The sequence below is a fragment of the Delphinus delphis genome, chromosome 1 (assembly GCF_949987515.2).
Source record: "Delphinus delphis chromosome 1, mDelDel1.2, whole genome shotgun sequence".
In the NCBI taxonomy this organism is placed as follows: domain Eukaryota; kingdom Metazoa; phylum Chordata; class Mammalia; order Artiodactyla; family Delphinidae; genus Delphinus; species Delphinus delphis.
Window position 1 is genome coordinate 11914378 of NC_082683.1, and position 19549 is coordinate 11933926.

A 19549-nucleotide genomic window follows, 5' to 3' on the forward strand; every position below is an offset into this window, starting at 1 on the left:
AACATGGGGCAAAAGGATGGAACGAGCAGGCAAGCTTTCTTCTTAAAGGAGCCACACCAGCCTTTCTCCTCCATCCATCTTCCAGGAAGCAGAGCTGCAGAAGACACTGGTCTCATGTGCACTGTGGGCTTTTTAGTTCCTGTGACTTAAAAAAGAGGGGAGTGCGTTTCACTTTCTTGGGTTCTCCTACAACATATTAGAACAGCATATTAGAACAACACTTTATCTACGTCATTGACTCGGGGATCTTGAAGCCAGGTTGGATGAGAAGACCTGGCTTTAAAATCTGCCTCCACCACTTACTAGCTCTGTGACCTACTTTACGGGGTTGCTGTGATGATTAAGTTAAGTAGTGTTTGCGAAGTACGTCATCACAGCTGCTAACATTTATGAAGTGTTTCCAAGGCATCGTGCTCTTTGATAAACAGCTAAGGTATTATCTGAACCCTCGCGCAACCCGTAGGGCTGTAGAGCAGGAAACTGAGTTTGGAGAGGTTAAGTAACTTGCCCAAGGCCACTCAGTGAGTGGGTAGCAGAGCCCACATTCAAATCCAAGTTGTAGGGCTTCCCTGGTGGTGCAGTGGTTAAGAGTCCGCCTGCCGATTCAGGGGACACAGGTTCGTGCCCCGGTCTGGGAAGATCCCACATGCCGCGGAGCGGCTGGGCCCGTGAGCCATGGCCGCTGAGCCTGCGCGTCCTGAGCCTGTGCTCCGCAACGGGAGAGGCCACAACAGTGAGAGGCCCATGTACCGAAAAAAAAAAAAAATCCAAGTTGTCTGCTGCCTTCCTAGTGCACATAACAAGCATTCAATAAATGATGGCTCTAATTACAGCCAGTGGTAGCTCCACCAGCAAGTATTGTGTGTCACTGAAGAGTAACTTGGAGTAAAATTTGTCCATTATCCTCATTTCATTGATTCGCTTGCTCAGGGGCCCTCAAATGAGGCCTCGATGTTTGCTCTCCTCCCACTTTCAGAGCCTGTGACCTTCCTGGTGCCGTGAGTGGCTCCTCGCAGCTGCCTCTCCATGGCGGGGGAAGAAGACTTCAGCTGTGCATCTTTATGTGGTGCTTTCTGACCAGCTCCCGGAGTGTGAGCTCAAGCTGTTGGCAGAGCTCCCGAAACGCTCCCGTCACTGACTCAGAGACAGTCCCTTTCGCCTTCCTGCTCCTCTCAAGAACTGTGCTGGGTTGTCACATTGATGGAAGGTCTCCTTGTTCCCTGAGATAATGGAAAATTTTTATCAACCTGCTGTAAAAGAGTGGTTAAAGAATAGGCTTTGGAACCACCTGCTAATGAGCTGGTGAACAGGATACTGGTTCTTGAGAGCAGAGAACATCACTGAGTCTTCTTTGCCCCTGAACTTACGTTTAGCTAAGTGGTGTGTCATTGGTGTGGCTGAGAATATGGGTTCACTGTTGCTTCTGTTTATTTATTTATTTGAAGTGTAATTAACTTACAACATTATATTAGTTTCAGGTGTACAGCATAGTGATTCGATATTTCTATTCATTATAAAATCACCATGATAAGTCACCATACAAAGTTATTACAGTATTATTGACTATATTCCCCATGCTGTACATCAGGGGTCCCCAACCCCCGGGCCACGGACTGGTACCGGTCCATGGCCCGTTAGGAACCGGGCCGCACAGCAGGAGGTGAGTGGCGGGCGGGCGAGCGAAGCTTCATCTGTATTTACAGCCGCTCCCCATCGCTCGCATTTCCGCCTGAGCTCCACCTGCTGTCAGCATTATGGTGAGTGGTATAATTATTTCATTATATATTACAACATAATAATAATAGAAATAAAGTGCACAATAAACGTAATGCGCTTGAATCATCCCGAAACCATCCCCTCCTCCCACCGTCCGTGGAAAAAATTGTCTTCCACGAAACTGGTCCCTGGTGCCGAAAAGGTTGGGGACTGCTGCTGTACATTACTTCCCCGTGAATTATTTATTTTATGACTGAAAGTTTGTACCTCTTAGTCCCGTTCACCTATTTTGCCCATCCCTCCACCCCTCTCCCCTCTAGCAAACGACCAGTTTGTTCTCTGTAGCTATGAGTCTGTATCTGTTTTGTTACGTTTGTTTGTTTTGTTTTATGGCTGAGTAATATTCCATTGTATATATACCACTTCTTTATCCATTCATCTGTCAATGGACACTGAGATTTCTTCCATAGCTTGGCTGTTGTAAATAATGCTGCGTGAACCGTCACCGTGGCTTCATTATTCTTAAGAATGTTGCCTAGGGGCTTCCCTGGTGGCGCAGTGGTTAAGAATCCGCCTGCCAATGCAGGGGACACAGGTTCGAGCCCTGGTCCGGGAAGATTCCACATACTGTGGAGCAGCTAAGCCCGTGTGCCACAACTACTGAGCCTGCATTCTAGAGCCCGTGAGCCACAACTACTGCAGCCCGCGAGCCACAACTACTGCAGCCCACTTGCCTAGAACCTGTGCTCCGCAACAGAAGCCACCGCAATGAGAAGCCGGCGCACCGCAACAAAGAGTAGCCCCCACACACCACAACTAGAGAAAGCCTGCACGCAGCAACAAAGACCCAACGCAGCCAATAGATAGATAGATAAAAGAATCTTGGCTAATGCTTACTGAGCACTCGTTGCTTACCAGGATCTATGCTAAGCCTTTTGCATGCTTTATATCATTTGATCCCCTAAACCAACAGACCTTTCTGCAATAATGGACTGATATCTATGTCTACACTGTCCAGTACAGTAGCCACTGAACATGTGAAATGGGGCTAGTGCAACTAAAGAACTGGATTTTTACTTTTGTTTAATTTTAAATTTAATTAAATCCAAATAGTCACATGTAGCTAGTGGCTGGCTGTATTGGACAGCTCAGCTCTAAACAATCTTTTGAATCCATTTTACAGATGAGAAAAAAATGAGGGTTAGAGGGTTAAGTAATTTGCCAAAGCTACTCAGCTCTGTAGTAGCAGAGCCAGTCTTTGGACACATGTTTCCTGTCCAGAGCCCTTGCTCTTCACCACCATGTTATACACTCTTTCTATTATACTTTTTGCAGAAATTGTCTCCTGGTTACAGACTGTTCCCTAACTCTTAGTACTATGTGTATGTATGCAGCCTCTCCCCTTCAAATGTGAAAGACCTATCCAGAGAAAGCTGGAAAACTTACCAAGTATGTAAAAGAAGACATGCATAAATGGGAAAAAAAATTCCATGTTCATGGATGGAAAGACTCAGTTTTGCAAAAATACCATTTTTCGGGCTTCCCTGGTGGCGCAGTGGTTGAGAGTCCGCCTGCCGATGCAGGGGACGCGGGTTTGTGCCCCGGTCCGGGAAGATCCCACATGCCGCGGAGCGGCTGGGCCCGTGAACCATGGCCGCTGAGCCTGCGCGTCCGGAGCCTGTGCTCCGCAACGGGAGAGGCCACAGCAGTGAGAGGCCTGCGTACCGCAAAAAAAAAAAAAAAAAGAATGGAGTGGATCTGTATGTAATGATATGGAAGTATACGTTTGACGTATTGGAAGAAACATTGGATCAATTAGACAAAATAGTCTAGAAAAATGGCTTATTAAATCTTTTTCTATTAAGGAAAAGGTTTCAGAACAATGAGTACAGTGTGATCCCATTTCACTTTTTTTTAAGTCTATGTATGCAGGAAAAGAGTTGGGAGGGCACACACACAGGCTGTTCCCAGTGGGGGACAGGGGAGAGGAGGTCTTTACATTTATACACACTTCCATGTTGCTTAAACTTTTACAATGAGCAAATACTGCTTTCAGAATATTTATTTTTTAAGGTATCTTGACCTGAAAAAGGAGTGCGAGTTCCAGCTGTGGCTCCCTCACTTAGCTGAAAATCATAGTGAAGGACTTAACCTTTGTTGGCCTTAGTCACCTTCTCTGTTTAAAAATAAATCAGGGGGCTTCCCTGGTGGCGCAGTGGTTGAGAGTCCTCCTGCCGATTCAGGGGACACGGGTTCGTGCCCCGGTCCGGGAAGATCCCACGTGCCGCGGAGTGGCTGGGCCCGCGAGCCATGGCCGCTGGGTCTGCGCGTCAAGATCAGTAAAATTTTAAACTTTTCCATGTTTTTCAAGCATGGTGGGTGTGGCTACTTTTATAATCAAGAAAATAAATAAGCCTCTGTTTTCCTTCTTTAATAAGGGAGTTGTACTAGTTCTCTACAGATCCTTCCAGTTCTAACATCTAAGAATCTCTGATCTCAGATTTACTTGGATTTTGAAATTAAAAACAAAAATAACAAAAAAAAACCTGGCCCCCGACGTCATGGTTCTCAGTACTAAGCCGTGCAGGCATACCTTCGGCCACTGCAGTTTTCGTAGGCTCTTTGCTCTTTCTTTCAGTTCTAGAAACCTCTCCTCCTGGGGCTCTGTTTTGCCTGCCTCTGGGAAGGAGGGGCAGACCCTGCAGGACCGAGGCCTGTCCGGGGCCAGCAGGGCTGCTGGGCTTACTCCAGGCCACAGAGTAAGAGAAGCTATTTTTGTTGTGGGAGCTGCATTGTTGGCTTCTCGCCAAGAGCGCGTGCTTGCAGGCGTGGTCGATGTGTCCTGTCTGCTGCTGCTGTCTCTACCACTGCTTCCAGAAAAAACTTGAGAGCACGTCTCCCCAGAGCCAGGAGCTTAAACCTGAGACGGGTGTACAGGGATGGGTGCTCTTTTTTGTGTGTTCTTCCCCTTCTGGCCATTAGAAGGGCAGCAGCAGACCAGAGTGTGGCCCAATGAAGTGGGAAAGACTTTTCTCCCGGCGCTTCGCCTGACAGGGCCCCCTCCTCACTGTGGCTGCAGAGAACTCAGTCCTGATCTGGGCTTTCTAGGCCTTAACAGAGCTGAGCGAGCTGCCCTCACCTCTGTCAGCCTGCTGGGGTTTCCTCAGGCTGCAGCTCATCTCGCCTACTGGCCAAATCTCCTGTTTTCAGTCCAGCCTGGGAACAGTGTCCTTCTTGGTGTGGGGCTTGACCTGAGCCTGGCAAGGTACCTGGATCCTTATCCAGCCTGGCCGGCTTCCTCAGGTAAGTCCAGCGTCCCATGTCAGCCTCTGGCAAGAAGGCCGTTGGAGCAGGTGCCCACGTCCATCAGCCCTTAGTTTGTGCAGAGGGACAGCTCCAGGCCGGGCCACCGTGTGACCAACTCCAGGGGTGGGGCAGGGGGATTTACACTGGGCACTGAGTGTTCATTTATATACGTAGCACTGTAGGCAGTGCCCCTGGAGTTGTGTAGCTCGGCGGCCCTGGCTTGAAGCCTGGTACCACCGGAGACCCACATCATAGACCATGAATTCCTCACCAGCGTCGAGCTGTCATCGTGCCAAGCACTTACTGAGTGCCTCGTGGGGACTGGGCTCTACGTGTCCTCCTGTGCCTCTGGAACATGCAGTATAGGATAAGCAGTTGGTGTAGGCAGTTTGAGGTCGACTCTCTGCTGGTCAACACAGATACATCCTTTCACTGGTTTTCTCGGCTCCCTTCTTGATTCCAGAACTTCCATGGCCCTCCTCTTTATTACCCATTTCTAATCTGGGGGAACTTCCTTTTTTCCCTTTCAGTTGCAGAGCTACTTTGCTGCATGTGAAGATGAGACCCCTGCCATCCGGAACCACGATAAGGTCCTGCAGCGTCTGTGTGAGCACTTGGACCACGCCCTGCTCTATGGGTAAGGAGGTGGCCTCTGGAGAGGACAGTACAGAGCAGCAGGGCAGGACCCCGAGCCCGTGAGTAGCCCTCAGAGGGAGGTCCCTAGCCTCGTCTGCCTTTTATTTCTTCTGTCCCTTAGCAGAAAACGATTTGTCTCACTCAGGTGGGCTGCAGACTGTCTGGGGTTATCCCAGTAATCCGTCTCTGAGCGGGCATGAATGACTGGGGAAAGGATTAGCGACCGATGAAATGATGGTGTGAAGGCCTGGTGGCTGCCTGGGGGTCCCGCTGGGAATCCCTTGCTTTCAGCCTTGGGCTTCCTCGTGACACGAAGGCTGGTGGACCAACTGACTGCAGCTTCCCAGGGTGGCCCCGTTTAGGTCATAGCAGCTCCTGTCCTGTTTTCTCAGACTGCAAGACCTCTCATCTGGCTACTGGGTGCTCGTGGTGCATTTCACCCGGAGAGAGGCCATCAAGCAGATCGAGGTGCTGCAGCACGTGGCCACCAACCTGGGACGCAGTGAGTAGTACCGGGGGGACTCGGCGACGGGACCAGTCCCGCCCTCCCTGTGGGCAGCTTGGGGCTCAGGTGTGACCTCAGGGTCCGCCCGGGAGGCCGAGTGCCTTGTGGTGTCCAGTGGCGGAGGCTGGTTAAAATGCCAGCGCCCTCCACGAGGCCTCTCTTGGTCCCGCACATGACATTTGGCCGGAGCATCGTGGCTGTGAGGAGGGAAAGTGAGATGCTGAAGAGAGCGGGGCTCCTACCAAATCCCAGCCCGAGCACCTAGTGGGCGGGGTCTCGCCTCTCTCCCTGAGCCAGGGTCAGTGTCAGCTACAGGATCAGTGAAAAGTCCTTGCACTTCTCAACCCACCTGGAGTTTGCGATCTGCCCCGTTCATCCAAGTTTCCTGGCCAGTTACAGGCTAGGGTCTGACGGGGAAAATCAAGGTCTCAGGGTGCGGCGCTCCGTCAGGAGAGAAGGCTGCTGGGGCGCTGGCTCCCCTCCGCCATTCTTGCTGCCCTTCCCGCCCTTGCTGGGCCAAGGAAAGCCAGCACCCCTTAGTGGCTTACTCCTGCCCTTTGTCTGCAGGCCGGGCCTGGCTGTACCTGGCCCTCAACGAGAACTCCCTGGAGAGCTACCTGCGGCTGTTCCAGGAGAACCTGGGTCTCCTGCACAAGTACTACGTCAAGTGAGTGTCCGGAGCGCTGTCTCACGCCGCTCCAGGGCGCCCGCGCCCCGTCCCAAAGTCTCCCGTCACACGCAGACACCGCGCTGTGGCACCCCGAGGCCCAGCCTGGTGGTGCGTGCTGAGGACACGTCAGCGATGGCCAGAGGGCCAGGGGAGCTTGCCTGTGACGGCCCTGGCCAGGTGTGCTGGTTCCGGCCGGGCTCCTGGGAGCGGTTTGGTGCCTAGTCGGCCCCTGCCCGATCCCCCACCCAGGCCTCAGTCCTGACTGGAGGCTCAGCCTCCGCTGGGGTTGCCGCGGGAACAGGGGATTTAGAGCTGCTGCGGCCCCGCCCCGTATCTGAAGACAGGCAGGGCAGTAAAGTGTCGTATGGCCCCTAAGTCAGCCGGAGAGCGCTGGAAGGGGGTGGGTGAAGACCGCATCAAGCTTGGGGTGGAGGGACGCCACATGCCAGAACCTCAGCGCAGCTGGCTTGCGGGGGAGGCGGGGCCGCGCTGGTAACCAGACCCAGAACTACCCTCGCCCCTTCCCGTGTCTCGCAGGAATGCCCTGGTCTGCAGCCATGACCACCTGACCCTCTTCCTGACCTTGGTGTCTGGGCTGGAGTTCATTCGGTTCGACCTGGACCTGGTGAGACGCCACGGCTCTCGCTGCTCCTGGGGGCAGAGGGGCGGGCGGGTTGGGCGCGTGGTCCCGCTCAGGGAGCCTGACGGGTGTGACTGAGTCTGAGCGCCGTCCTTTCCGTTCAGGTGAGGGAACAGCTCAGGGTCTGACCAGTGGAACGGTGTGGGGTTGAGGTGATTCTCTCTTGGCCAGAATTCCTGGTTTGGGGGACTCCTTCCTGTCTCTCTGTCCCACATTGGAGAAAAGCCGCATTGCCTGGAGCATTTTAGCACTGGAGTATTCTCCTTCGTGATCAGGACGTGAGTCGTCGTCAAGAGACGAGGCAGGTTCATCCCTGTGCCTCCCGGGATCCTGCGAGCCTCTCAGCTCCCTGCTTCCCGGCCTCCCTCACGGTCACGGTCACGGTCACGGTCACGCACTGGAGAGGTGCAGGGCGGCCCAGGAGCTGCAGAGGCTCCTCTGCGGTCTTGTCAAGATGCGCGCAGCCGCCCCGTCCTAATTGGGTCACCAGCCTAGGTCCCAACCCCGGCAGCACAGACCGGAAGAGGAACTTGGCTACTGAAAAGTAGTAGAAACTGGAGCAAATGAGCGACTCTAATATACGAGAGGTCAAGGAGGGTCAGAAGGCCCAGTGGGCACTGTCATCTCTGGGCCCCAAGTCCACAGCCTTACGAACCACAGCCGTTCACAGTCCTCCTTTGACAGCTTATTTCTGGATTTAGCACCGTAAGGACATAGATTTCCAAAGAGACACCGGCCTGGGAGGGTGTGAAGGCAGATCCTTGGAAGGCCGTGCCTTTGGGTCCACCCAGGCCTCCCATCACCCAAGCCTGCCTCTCCCCTTCTCTCCCCAGGACGCCCCCTACTTAGACTTGGCCCCCTACATGCCCGACTACTACAAACCCCAGTACCTGCTGGACTTTGAAGACCGCCTCCCCAGCTCGGTCCACGGCTCGGACAGCCTCTCCCTCAACTCCTTCAACTCCGTCACCTCCACCACCCTGGAGTGGGACGACAGTGCCATCGCCCCGTCTAGTGAGGGTGAGTGCCCGGGGCAGGGAGGGGTCCGGCCTCTGTGGCGAAACGGATTTGGAGCCGCGTAAGCCTGGCTGAGGGGAGTCTTTCTTGGCTGGTTCTGGTCCAGTGGTGGAAATTCGGAGTTAAACGGGGCCAGTCGTTTCCCAGATCTTCATTTCCCCAGAGTCCCTGTGGTGGCTCAAAAACTGATACTGGGGGTAAAAAGCCAAAGTGAGATCTTACGAATGTTAGACCCTTTTCCAGAAACCTGTAGCCATATGCCCAGGGCCGTTCTCTGAGGTCGGGGGGATTAGCAGGGCAGCCTGGAAACTCTTCCTGACATTCCAGGGGTGAGTGCCACCCACTTCAGGGGAGTTCATCCTACCCTCGATTTTAGGTGGAAAGAGTCTATAAGCGACCCCTAGAAGGAGGGAGGACCTGATGGGTCTAAAGTTTGGAGGAAGACTCGCCCCCCTTTCCCATGGGTCCATCGATTTCTGAGTCCCTCCCATACCTGCCAGCATGTTGGAGGTGTTCACACTCATCACACTCATGCCATCAAAGACTGAAAACGTCCTCACGCCTGTAGGTCATTTGTTATCTTGGTCCAACAACTGGTTGGAACAGCCTGATTTCTTCCAAACCTTCGGCCTCCGTGTTCATCTAATAAAACTGGCTGTTTTCCCCGCCTCGTCGCCTGTGGGGATCAGAGCTCTTCATTTATGGGACCCCACCTGCAGGGAAGGGGCTCCAAGCACAAGTTCAGCCCCAGGGACTCCCTACAATTGCATTAACATTGAGACCTTGACCTTCTTCTTTCTTTATTTCTGCCTGTGCTGTGGCGCTATGTCCCAGGGAGGGACATAGACCCGCTGTTAGCAAGGCCTGTGTCGCTCGTTGTAGAAGCAGGAGATGGCAGCTCAGTCTCCTTGGGTTGGGCTCAGGGGCTTTCGCCAGAAGCCGGAGGGACAGGCCTCAAGGGAGCTGCCAGATTGCCCAGGGAAAGAAGTGTCCCCTTGAGCCCACCTCATCTCAGCTGCTGGGGGTGGAGGGAAGGAAAGCAGGGACAGGAAAGGAGGTTAGGTACAGGGGAGCCATGTCCTTCTGGGGTTGGAACCGATTGCCCCCAGGTCTTTCTAGCTGGTCAGAGGCTACTGGGCCAGTACTGGAGCTGAGAAGGAGCTGGGGTCCTCAAAATTCCCCTGATGTTGTCAGATAAAATGTAGAAAGTTTAATTTTTCCTCTCTTGTTTTCTCCCAATGTCTCCCACCCTGTTGCCCCCACCCTCCCTGCCCTTCCACTGCCTGTGTTTCTAATCTTCAGTTTTGTCCCTCATTTTTATAGATTATGATTTTGGAGATGTGTTTCCAGCAGTGCCGTCTGTACCCAGCACAGACTGGGAAGGTGGGACAGAGTCCGCTGTTACCCTCTTTTCCTGTTTTGCAACGTTTCCATACCAAGCTTGCTGCATGATTCAAAATCAGCTCATTATTTTTAATAATGTCAATGATCATAATAAAGCCAAGTTTGGTGTTCTGGTAGATGGAATTCTGCAGTAGAACTTGACCTTGAGTCCTAGGCCAACCCCTTCTCCCAGTGCAGGACTCCTGCCTTTATGCAGTGGCCTTGTGGAGTCACTAAGTGTCTGCGTTTCGGGGACACACGGATCACCCTTCCTGACTCCAGTGCCAGTCGATGCACCAGATGTGCGCAGGGAAACACTGCCTTTGACCATGTGGGTTGTAGGCTCCTATTCAGGTCAGATGCGCTTCTGTATCAGAAGCATCAGGAAGCAAAGGCAGAGGGGCTCGATTCTGTTCTTAATGGCTTCCCCTCGGGTGTTTTTGAAAGAGACTGAGGTCCAAATGAGGGAAATTGCCCTGGCATGACTGAAACTCCCTCTAGGGAGATTCTCTTTGAAGTTTTAAGGCCGACTAAAATAAAATCTGTCAACCCTCCCACCCTGTCCACTAGGTGGCAGCAATGCTTGGGCATTTTTCTGCTGGTGACGCCACTTCTGGGCTCGAGAACAGTCATGAGGATTCCTGGGATCATTCCAAGCAGAGGGCATGTTTCTGAGAAGGTTAATCCTTCCTCCTTAAAGCTGAGGCCATAACCAGACCCGCCTTACTAAACAGCCTCTTGCCCCGTGGGCCACTTCCACCCAGGATGGGGGCAGGGGGGCAGCCTCTGGAGGAGGAGGTGCCGACTGGTCACCCAGAGCCGCGGGACGGCGGTTCTCCCTGCTGCTCGGAGCTGAGCCCCGTGTTGTTAGAGCCGTCATCTGATAGATGATCTTTTCCCAAGTAACGCAAGTGTACAGTAGCTTAAGTTAGAGGGAAGATATCGCATTGGGAAAAATAAATTATGTCACCTGGCCAACAGAGTACCATGGAAGAGTCCCCCGTTTTAAGTTAAGATGAGCTTGAAATCCAGAATTCCATCATAACAACATCATTTATCCTTTCAGCCTCTCTTCTCGCAGCGCACATGCTGGGCATTGATTCCGCCCCCCTCCCCCCTAACAACTAACCCCCTCCTGACCCAGCTACCTGCTGCCTGTTGCAGTCACTTGACAAGCAGGGCCTGAGCCTCGTCTGCAGCCCTCCAGAGCTCCCTGTGGCCTGAGAACTAACAGCCCAGTCACACTGCTTGCTCGGGCCGGGCCGGGCTCCAGGGCAGGCTGAGATTGTCCCAGCAGCCATCTCCTGCTTTCCTGAGTCCCTAGAGCACTGAAGCCTCCCTGAGCCGGTTCTGGAAGCTTCCTTGGGGAGGCTTTGTCTCCTCCTCAGACCTGGAGGAGAGCAGGATTTGGAGGGCAGCTCTGGGCCCTGGGGTGGGGACTGGGGAGGCCTTCCCATGGTCCTTGGCTCATTTACATAACTGGGGGGTAGGGACTTCCCTGGCGGTCCAGTTGGTTAAGACTCTGCGCTCCCACTGCAGGGGGCACGGCACGGGTTTGATCCCCGGTCGGGGAACTAAGATCCCGCGTGCTGCTGCGCAGCACAGCCAGAAAAAAACCAGAACTGGTGGGTATCCCAGCCTTGACCCCCACCACGTCCGATGGTCTGCTTGCCCACCTCTTGGGACCCCCTCCCCAAGGGGGATGTAACCGCACATCTCGGGCTGGACCAGGAACGCGTGGGCTTGGCAGGAGGCCTCTTTCACGCTGAAGGGCAGGCTTTTCTGCGTCTGAGAACCAAGGTTCTGGCTGGGGTCCCTGGACATCTGAAGACAGTCTCATATTTCACTAGTGTCTTTCTGGCAGAGCTGGGAGTTGCTTTTTGCCCCCTCATTTGTCCTTATATTAAAAGACAGTGTACTTCTGATGATGTGCTGCGTCAGCAGACAGCTGCCCAGAGGTTTCCAAGATCCACTAAGCAGGTTGGCCCTTCCAGGTGAGGCTGAGGGTGGGAAGCATGTTTGCCACGTCTCCTCTGGCAGATAAAGGCCAGCAAGATGTGTGCGAGCTGCAGCTGGAGCGGGAACATCCTGTGTGCTTTGCCGTTAACTGTCACCCAGGCTCTTCTGCCAGCATGGGCGGCCTCCCATCTGCCACTGGATAAACACCCTATGTGCTTTCATGCTGACACTCCCTCCCCTCTGCGTCCCGTTCCAGTGACCTGGGATGGACGGTTGGAGGTGAGGGCAGCCGTTAAACCAGCTCCTCTCTAGAGGGGCTGCGTCATCTCCCGGGGGGAGCCCTGGGAGAGAGTGTGCCCAGAGAGGACCAGTAGGCAGGCTGAGGTTTGGATGAAATGGAGTTCTCAGCACCCGCCTTAAAGGGGTGCCCGGTGGGATATCGAAGGAGAAGGGCCCACAAGGCATCTGTGGCGGCGAGGGGCAGCCGCTCTGCGCACCTTTCTTTCTCTGCCCTGGGTCCTCCTTCCTGCCCCTCCCCCTCGCTCTTCACCCTTGGACCCTATCCTGGCCTTGCAGCCTCTGCACCCCTCATTTTCTCTGATCCTGGCTCTCTTCTCTCTTCCTTTGTTCCTTTGTATCTGCCACTGTGGGGGACCCTTCAGAGGGCTTTGGGTATCTCAGTCTGGTCGGGGGTGTCTAGCGCTAAAGGAGGCTCTAAGGTTAAGCTGAGAGGTGTGCAGCCCATCTTCTGAGGCATCAGGGTCACCATCCCCAAGGGTCTTAAGCCTGGAGGCTGCTTAACCTTGGAGCTCTTAACTCAAACTTGGCCACATTGTTGTGAGCTCTCGGTGGGGGGGGGGGGGGGGGCGCCCAGTGGTGGTGGTGATGGCATTCCTCCAAGTTGCTCTTAAAGCACAAATCCCGTGTCCTGTTGGCCTGGGGCTTCTACTCCTGAAACAAGGCCACCCCGATCAGATTTCCCTGCAAAGAACTCACCTGCCTCCCTCTTGAGATAAGGCATGCTTTGGGGGCCTGTGGTCCCCAGCTGGTGTCTGACGGGCTGTCTCGTGTTTCCTGTTCTCCCAGATGGAGACCTCACAGACACTGTCAGTGGCCCCCGCTCTACTGCCTCGGACCCGGCCAGCAGCAAGGCTTCCACCAAGAGTCCCACCCAGCGCCACAACCCCTTCAATGAGGACCAGGCAGAGACCGTGTCCTCCTCCGACACCACCCCTGTGCACACCGCCTCTCAGGAGAAGGGGGAGCCCCATACCCCGGACTTGCCAGACACCTGCACAGAGCTCGAGGTCATCAGGTCAGTGGGGAGGGGCCTCGAGAAGCTGGGTGAGTGTCCTGGTGTCCATCCTGTCCACTCCTAGCATCACTTTTTAGTGCACGCAGAGTAGGACCTTCTCCCCCCCAGAGGGCATTTGGACATCTTCCCGGAGACTAGGTACCTCACCCCTACTCAGTAGTTCTTTGATCAAGAGGAAACAGAGGGCCCGAGTCTGGAAGATGGGTGACACAGGCATCAACATGGCCGGCCTCTGGGGCCGTGCCCAGACTGCTGGGGCATTTGTCTGGTCCATCCAGAAAGCACCTTCAGCCTGGACTTCGTTCCAAGGGAGTTCTTGGACATTAGAGCACAATTTCTGAGATTCGTACTAATTCTAGTTCAGCATGGCTCGCTGCAAGAAGAGCATCTTCATCGTACTGCTGGGGACGTAACAGGGAAGGAGGAGGTGGGTGGAAGGTTGGGAAACTCTTGGCCCAGAGCCTCCTCGGCTCCCTGACCTCCCTGGCTCCTGCTCTGGAGTCTCTCCACCCTGAATAAGAAGATGTGCACGTCAGACCTCCCAGAGGCTTGCCGGCCCAGGGTGGGGGAATTGCTCCCCAGTGACTGGAGCCAGGAGTCCAGCTCCCACAGGCTGGTTGGAGTCCAGAGCAGCTTGAGTGGTTCAGACCCAGGGTTGCTTAGCCAGGCCCACTTCAGCCAACTCGAACCAAGGAGTTTGAGCTCAGAAGGCTTTGATTCTTTTGAATTATCCTAACGACCCTGCACGGCAAGGAGGGTCAGCTCAGGGTCGGCTGCCCACATCCTAGGGGGAGGCTGAGTAGAGGGGGCCACTGCTCTGACCAGCCATGGCCTGTTTTTGTTCCCTAGAGCACAGCTAGCCCAGTGGCACCATCAGCTAGAACTCACAGGACCCGCTCAGGGCTTCCTCTGGCCGCTGCCGTCTGTGCCTCCCTCGTGCTGGCCCTGCCTCTGCCGGCAGTGGGAAGTACTTGGGGCCTGAGCTGCTGTCGGCCCCGGCCTCCCGCCTAGTGCTGCCTGGGACCGCTGAAGCTCTGGCTGTGCTCTCAGAGGTCCCTCGCCCAGGATCACCTCTTTTGAAAGACATTGTTTTTTAAATGATTTTTTTTTTTTTTTTTTTTTTTTTTGGCTGCGTTGGGTCTTTGTTGCTGTGTGCGGGCTTTCTCTAGTTGCGGCGAGCGGGGGCTGCTCTTCGTTGCGGTGCACCGGCTTCTCATTACGGTGGCTTCTCTTGTTGCGGAGCACGGGCTCTAGGCCCATGGGCTTCAGTAGTTGCAGCACACGGGCTCAGTAGTTGTGGCTCGTGGGCTTAGTTGCTCCGCAGCATGTGGGATCTTCCCAGACCAGGGCTCGAACCCATGTCGCCTGCACTGGCAGGCGGATTCTTAACCACTGAGCCACCAAGGAAGTCCCAGATCACCTCTTTGGACCCAACCCATCTTGTTGCCCTCAGTACTGGGGTGCTCAGATTCAAACCTCTCCCCATCACTACCATCTAGGGTCACCAAGAAGAAGAAAATTGGCAAGAAGAAGAAGCCCAGATCGGATGAGGAAGCAAGTCCACTCCACCCGGCCTCTACCCAGCACACGTGTGCCAGGCGGGGCAGTGGTGACACCCTCGTCAGCAGCCCAGGCCCCGGGCGGGTCTCCCCAGACAAGACCCTCGCCTCCGCCGGGGAGGAGACAGAGGGGCCCGGCAGCACAGCCGAGGGCAGCGAGCGCTCAGAGCCCGGCCAGGTGGGCCTGCTTATCCCCGAGATGAAGGACACCTCCATGGAGTGCTTGGGGCAGCCCCTGAGTAAGGTCATTGATCAGCTCCACGGGCAGCTGGACCCCAGCACCTGGTGCTCCCACGTCGAGCCCCCCAACCAGTCCTTTCGGACTGGCTCTCCCGGGGACGCCCCGGAGAGGCCGCCATTTTGCGACTTTAGTGAGGGGCTTCCAGCCCCAATGGACTTCTACCGCTTTACCGTCGAGAGTCCAAGTACTGTTGCATCAGGTGGCGGCCACCATGACCCTGCAGGGCCTGGCCAACCGCTGCATGTTCCTGGTAGCCCTGCGGCTGCTGGCCAAGAAGAAGAGGGAGGAGGACGAGGGCCGGGACAGGCGCCTCGGCCCCTAGAGGACACCCCGGGGGAGACGCAGGAGCCAGAGGCCCAGGAGCTGGAGACCCGGTTGCCCCTGGTCGGTGAGGGACCTGTGCCTGAGCAGGAGCCTGGGACCCAGGAAACTCTTTGCCAACTCAAGCGAGACCAGCCCAGCCCTTGTCTGAGCAGCGCCGAGGACTCTGGGGTGGATGAGGGGCAGGGGAGCCCTTCGGAGATGAGCCACTCGGCAGAGTTCAGGTGAGCCAGTCTGTCTATGCCGCTTGCCTGAGACGCCCCTGTCGTCGATCAGGGCACGTTGGGCATCTGCCCTCCAAGTACACCAAGCACGACTCCCGGAAGACCTAGCCTGGGCTGGGAGGTAGGAGGGGGGTGCGGTCCTGCCCTCCCTCACTTTGGCTCCTGGTGGGGGGCGGAGCCGCTGCCAACATGAGACCTCGGGGTGCCTGCCTCGGCCCCGTGCATGTGTGTCGCCCATGTGCACCGGTGCGGCCCCTCGCGGCCCTGCCCGGCCTGACACTGCGCCCTCCTGCGCTCACCCCTCCCACAGGGTAGACAACAATCACTTACTCCTGCTCATGATCCACGTGTTCCGAGAAAACGAAGAGCAGCTCTTCAGAGTAAGTCCCGGGATCTCGAGAAGGAGCGAGAGCCCGCGCAGCAAGGGCGAGGCCGGATGGGCCGCCACTTCCGCTCCGAAGGGGAAGCGGGCTGTCTGGGGCAGCGCGGGGCCCCAGTGCCTGACCCCTGTGCTTCGGCCCCTCAGATGATCCGGATGAGCACGGGGCACATGGAGGGCAACCTGCAGCTGCTGTACGTGCTGCTCACAGACTGCTATGTCTACCTGCTCCGGAAAGGTGCCTGCCGCCCCCAGGCTAGGCCAGGGCAGCTGCCGAGGGCGTGGAGGATGAGGCTGACGGCTGCCCTCGTTTCCTTCCCCCCGCCCCCCGCCCTGAGTGTCATTGATCAGCACAGAGTGCTGAAGAGCACAGAGTGCTGCCCGGCACGTGGTGATGAAACAGGTTGGCAGCAGTCCCAGCTGCCCCAGCACATGAGCCTGGGGCCCCCCTCCATGAGCACCCCATGTCGTTCTCCTACCTCGCCACTTCAGATCGCAGGGCAAGGACGGGTCCTCATGGAGAAAAGGTCTTAGAAAATGGGGCAGGGGGAGGACAGAGCGGCCACTGGGGGTAATAGACATTGGGGTCTCCTCTCTCAGGGGCCACAGAGAAGCCATACCTGGTGGAAGAGGCTGTTTCTTACAATGAACTTGACTATGTGTCGGTGAGTACAGGCTCCGTGGCTGGTGTGTGCCGTAGGGCAGGGCTCCTCGGGCCGCCCCGCCTCAGACCTGCAGAGCGAGGCTGACCCCTGCCTCAGCCCCAGGGGTGGGTGCCAGCTCTTATCTCTGAGCAGCTTCTCTACCTGAGCCGGGGATAAGAAGCAGGCTTGAGGGTACCTCTTCCTCCGCTGTGCGTCTGACCATCCCTCCCCACCTTGTGGTGACCTCAGAGTGCGCTGCCTCCCTCCCCAGCCCGCCCTCAACCTGGCCCCGGCTGCCCCTTCTGGCAGCTGCGGCCAAGCCCCGTGTGCATGTGAGGGTGTGGTTTCTGGCAGGTGGGCCTCGACCAGCAGACGGTGAAGCTGGTGTGCACCAACCGCAGGAAGCAGTTTCTGCTGGACACAGCGGACGTGGCCCTGGCCGAGTGAGTGACACGCCCCCTTCTGCAGGCCTGGCGAATCGGCATCTGCCACTGGCCTGGCCACGCCCTTGGGGCTGGAGGGTGGCAAGTGGGGTGCGAAGGGCAGAGAAGCAGGGAGGTGATGGGCACACTGACCGACGGGTGCCCTCAGACCCCGAGTGGCCCACAGAGAGGAAGGGGGCCGGCAGGAGTGATCCCCACAGCAGAGAAAGCGCAAGCCCGGCTGCGGGGCCTTGGGGCCACACGTGCCCCCTGTGCTTCCATACGGAAACTGTCCTGAGATCAGGTCTTTGTACAAGTCCTGCTGCTTCCCTTGAGGTCACAACCCAAGACCCCTCGGCCGCTGGGAAGGGTTAGGCCTTTCCCGGCCGCAGTTTGATGATCATGGACTGCTGCCGCGTCACTGCCCCACCCGCCACCCGGAGCTGTGGTCCCAGCCAGGTCCTCCCCGCAAGATCCTGTGACCCCTTCGGGCCGGAAGTCCCCAGGACTGTGCCATGTCCCTTTGAGGGGTGGGGGCCTCAGGCCTCTGACAGCAAACCCCACTCCGCATACAGGTTCTTCTTGGCTTCTTTGAAGTCAGCCATGATCAAGGGCTGCCGGGAACCACCCTACCCCAGCGTCCTGACTGATGCCACCATGGAGAAGCTGGCACTGGCCAAATTTGTGGCCCAGGAATCTAAGTGTGAGGTAAGCACCTGGGGAGGAGGGGGTGTCGTCCCCGAGATGACAGCCCTGGTATTAGGGTCAAGAGGTGCAAATAGGTGCAAATAACTGTCTTTAGCGTTTCTCCATCACCCACCTGGGAGGGGCTCTCCCTCCCGGCCTGTCCCCCTCCCCACTTGGGGTGTGTCCTGACCCCGCCAGCCAGCGGCCACTCCCGCTTCTGGCCCAGACCTCACCGCTCTGTCCCCTGCCCCCTCCCCAGGCGACCACTGTTTCTGTGTGCTTCTACGGGCTCGTGCACTGGCAGGACCCCCAGGATGAGTCCCTGGGCCGCATCCCCTGCCACTGCTCACCCCCTGAGGGTGCCGTCACCAAAGAAGGCATGCTGCATTACAAGGCGGGCACCTCCTACCTGGGCAAGGAACACTGGAAGACGTGCTTCGTGGTGCTCAGGTGGGAGCCCCCGCAGCTCTGGCCCGGAGGTTGGGATGGGGGACAGCGCCCTCCCCGTCAAGGGCTTTGGAGCAGATATCCCCTGGGATCCCAGATCTTCTCTGTAGAGCCAGCCACCTGGGGCCCAGGGAAGCCCAGAAGTCCCCAGGTGAAGACCGGGGCTGTCCCCAGGGCTGGGGGCACGCGCTCCCTGCTGTGCCTCTGCAGTTCTTCCTCCACCCTCCCTGCCGTAGAAGGCAGGCCCCGGGCTCCTTGGCCTCTGGGGTTCAGGCCCCAGCTTGTGGGGGTCCCTGGGATCTGTTCCACCTGGCCCCCAGTTCCTGGGACAGGCCTCACCCCTGCCACGTTGTGCCCCTGCAGCAACGGGATCCTCTACCAGTATCCCGACCGCACTGATGTCACCCCCCTGCTCTCAGTGAACATGGGGTGAGTGTCCTGGGCAGTGGGAGGGGCCGGGCAGGTGTCGGGGCCTGTGTCGCTGCCTGAAGGTCAAGGCTCCGGCTGGGCCTGAGCCTCAGGGCTCCCGTCCTCCCTGGCTTGAACTGGCTCTCCCTCCTGTCAGTTGAGCACCCCCCTCGGCCCCACCCCCATTTAGTGCCCTGGGGTCTGCTGAGCTCTGGGTGAACAGGGAGAGGGTGGGGAAGCAAGAGGAGCTTCCTGCCTGGAAAGGATCCCAGCAGGTAGGGGAGGCGTCCCCCGATCTGATAGGGGAGGCGGTCCTTTCCCTGGGAAGCGCTTGACCTGATGGGGAGGATGGACACACACACACACGCACACACACACACACACACACACGCACACGCACACGCACACACGCACGCATGCGTGCGCTTGGAGGAAACATCCGGCCCGTAAGGGGAACAGCAATGAATGTGCACTGATTCCGAGAGGGCGGGAGCCAGGAGCTGATTCTCAGCCCTCACCTGGCCCTGCTCAGGTGTCTAGACGAACCTTGGTGATTGTGCATAAAAGGTGTTACACAGAGAAGGGGCAGGGCTGCCCAGCAGCTTTGCGCCTCTCCTTCGAGCCGGAGGGCTCTGGCCCACCTTCTGGTGTCCTCCAGCCCTCGGGACTCCGGGGCAGGCCAACCCCAGGGGCTCCGCCCGCGCCCCTCGCCCCCCTGCCCCCTTGCTCCCTTGCTCCCGTTTCACCCTCCACCTCTGGCCCAGGGGGGAGCAGTGCGGTGGCTGTCGGAGATCCAGCACCACGGACCGGCCCCACGCCTTCCAGGTCATCCTCGCCGACCGGCCCTGCCTGGAGCTGAGCGCCGGCAGCGAGGCTGAGATGGCTGACTGGATGCAGCACCTCTGCCAGGCCGTGTCCAAAGGGGTGAGGGCCTCCTGCCCCACCGCTCACCACCTCCCAACCCCACCCCGGGTCCCCAGGGTCCCTTCCCCAAGCCCATGCGAGTCATGCAGCGGCCTCTGAGGACCAAGATGGGACTTCCAGGGGCCAGCCCAGGAGTGAACCCTGGA

The 19549-nt window shown here is 57.0% G+C and overlaps 1 protein-coding gene across 3 annotated transcripts in view; it reads left to right on the forward strand.

The window, feature by feature from the left end:
* PLEKHM2 (pleckstrin homology and RUN domain containing M2) overlaps window positions 1–19549 on the forward strand; it is a 38055-nt gene that overhangs the window by 16375 nt on the left and 2131 nt on the right. Inside the window, exons 2-17 of one of the 3 annotated variants that reach the window (XM_060014949.1) lie at window positions 5553–5659; window positions 6051–6160; window positions 6731–6830; window positions 7371–7458; window positions 8307–8493; window positions 9814–9873; window positions 12919–13147; window positions 14647–15492; window positions 15803–15872; window positions 16019–16109; window positions 16472–16536; window positions 16870–16958; window positions 17513–17645; window positions 17884–18074; window positions 18435–18500; window positions 19244–19403. In XM_060014949.1, coding sequence (XP_059870932.1) covers window positions 5553–5659; window positions 6051–6160; window positions 6731–6830; window positions 7371–7458; window positions 8307–8493; window positions 9814–9873; window positions 12919–13147; window positions 14647–15492; window positions 15803–15872; window positions 16019–16109; window positions 16472–16536; window positions 16870–16958; window positions 17513–17645; window positions 17884–18074; window positions 18435–18500; window positions 19244–19403 — 2592 coding nt within the window. Of the gene's footprint in view, window positions 1–5552; window positions 5718–6050; window positions 6161–6730; window positions 6831–7370; window positions 7459–8306; window positions 8494–9813; window positions 9874–12918; window positions 13148–14646; window positions 15493–15802; window positions 15873–16018; window positions 16110–16471; window positions 16537–16869; window positions 16959–17512; window positions 17646–17883; window positions 18075–18434; window positions 18501–19243; window positions 19404–19549 lie in introns of those variants that run through there. The other 2 variants (XM_060014940.1, XM_060014933.1) reach the window with 2 other exon arrangements.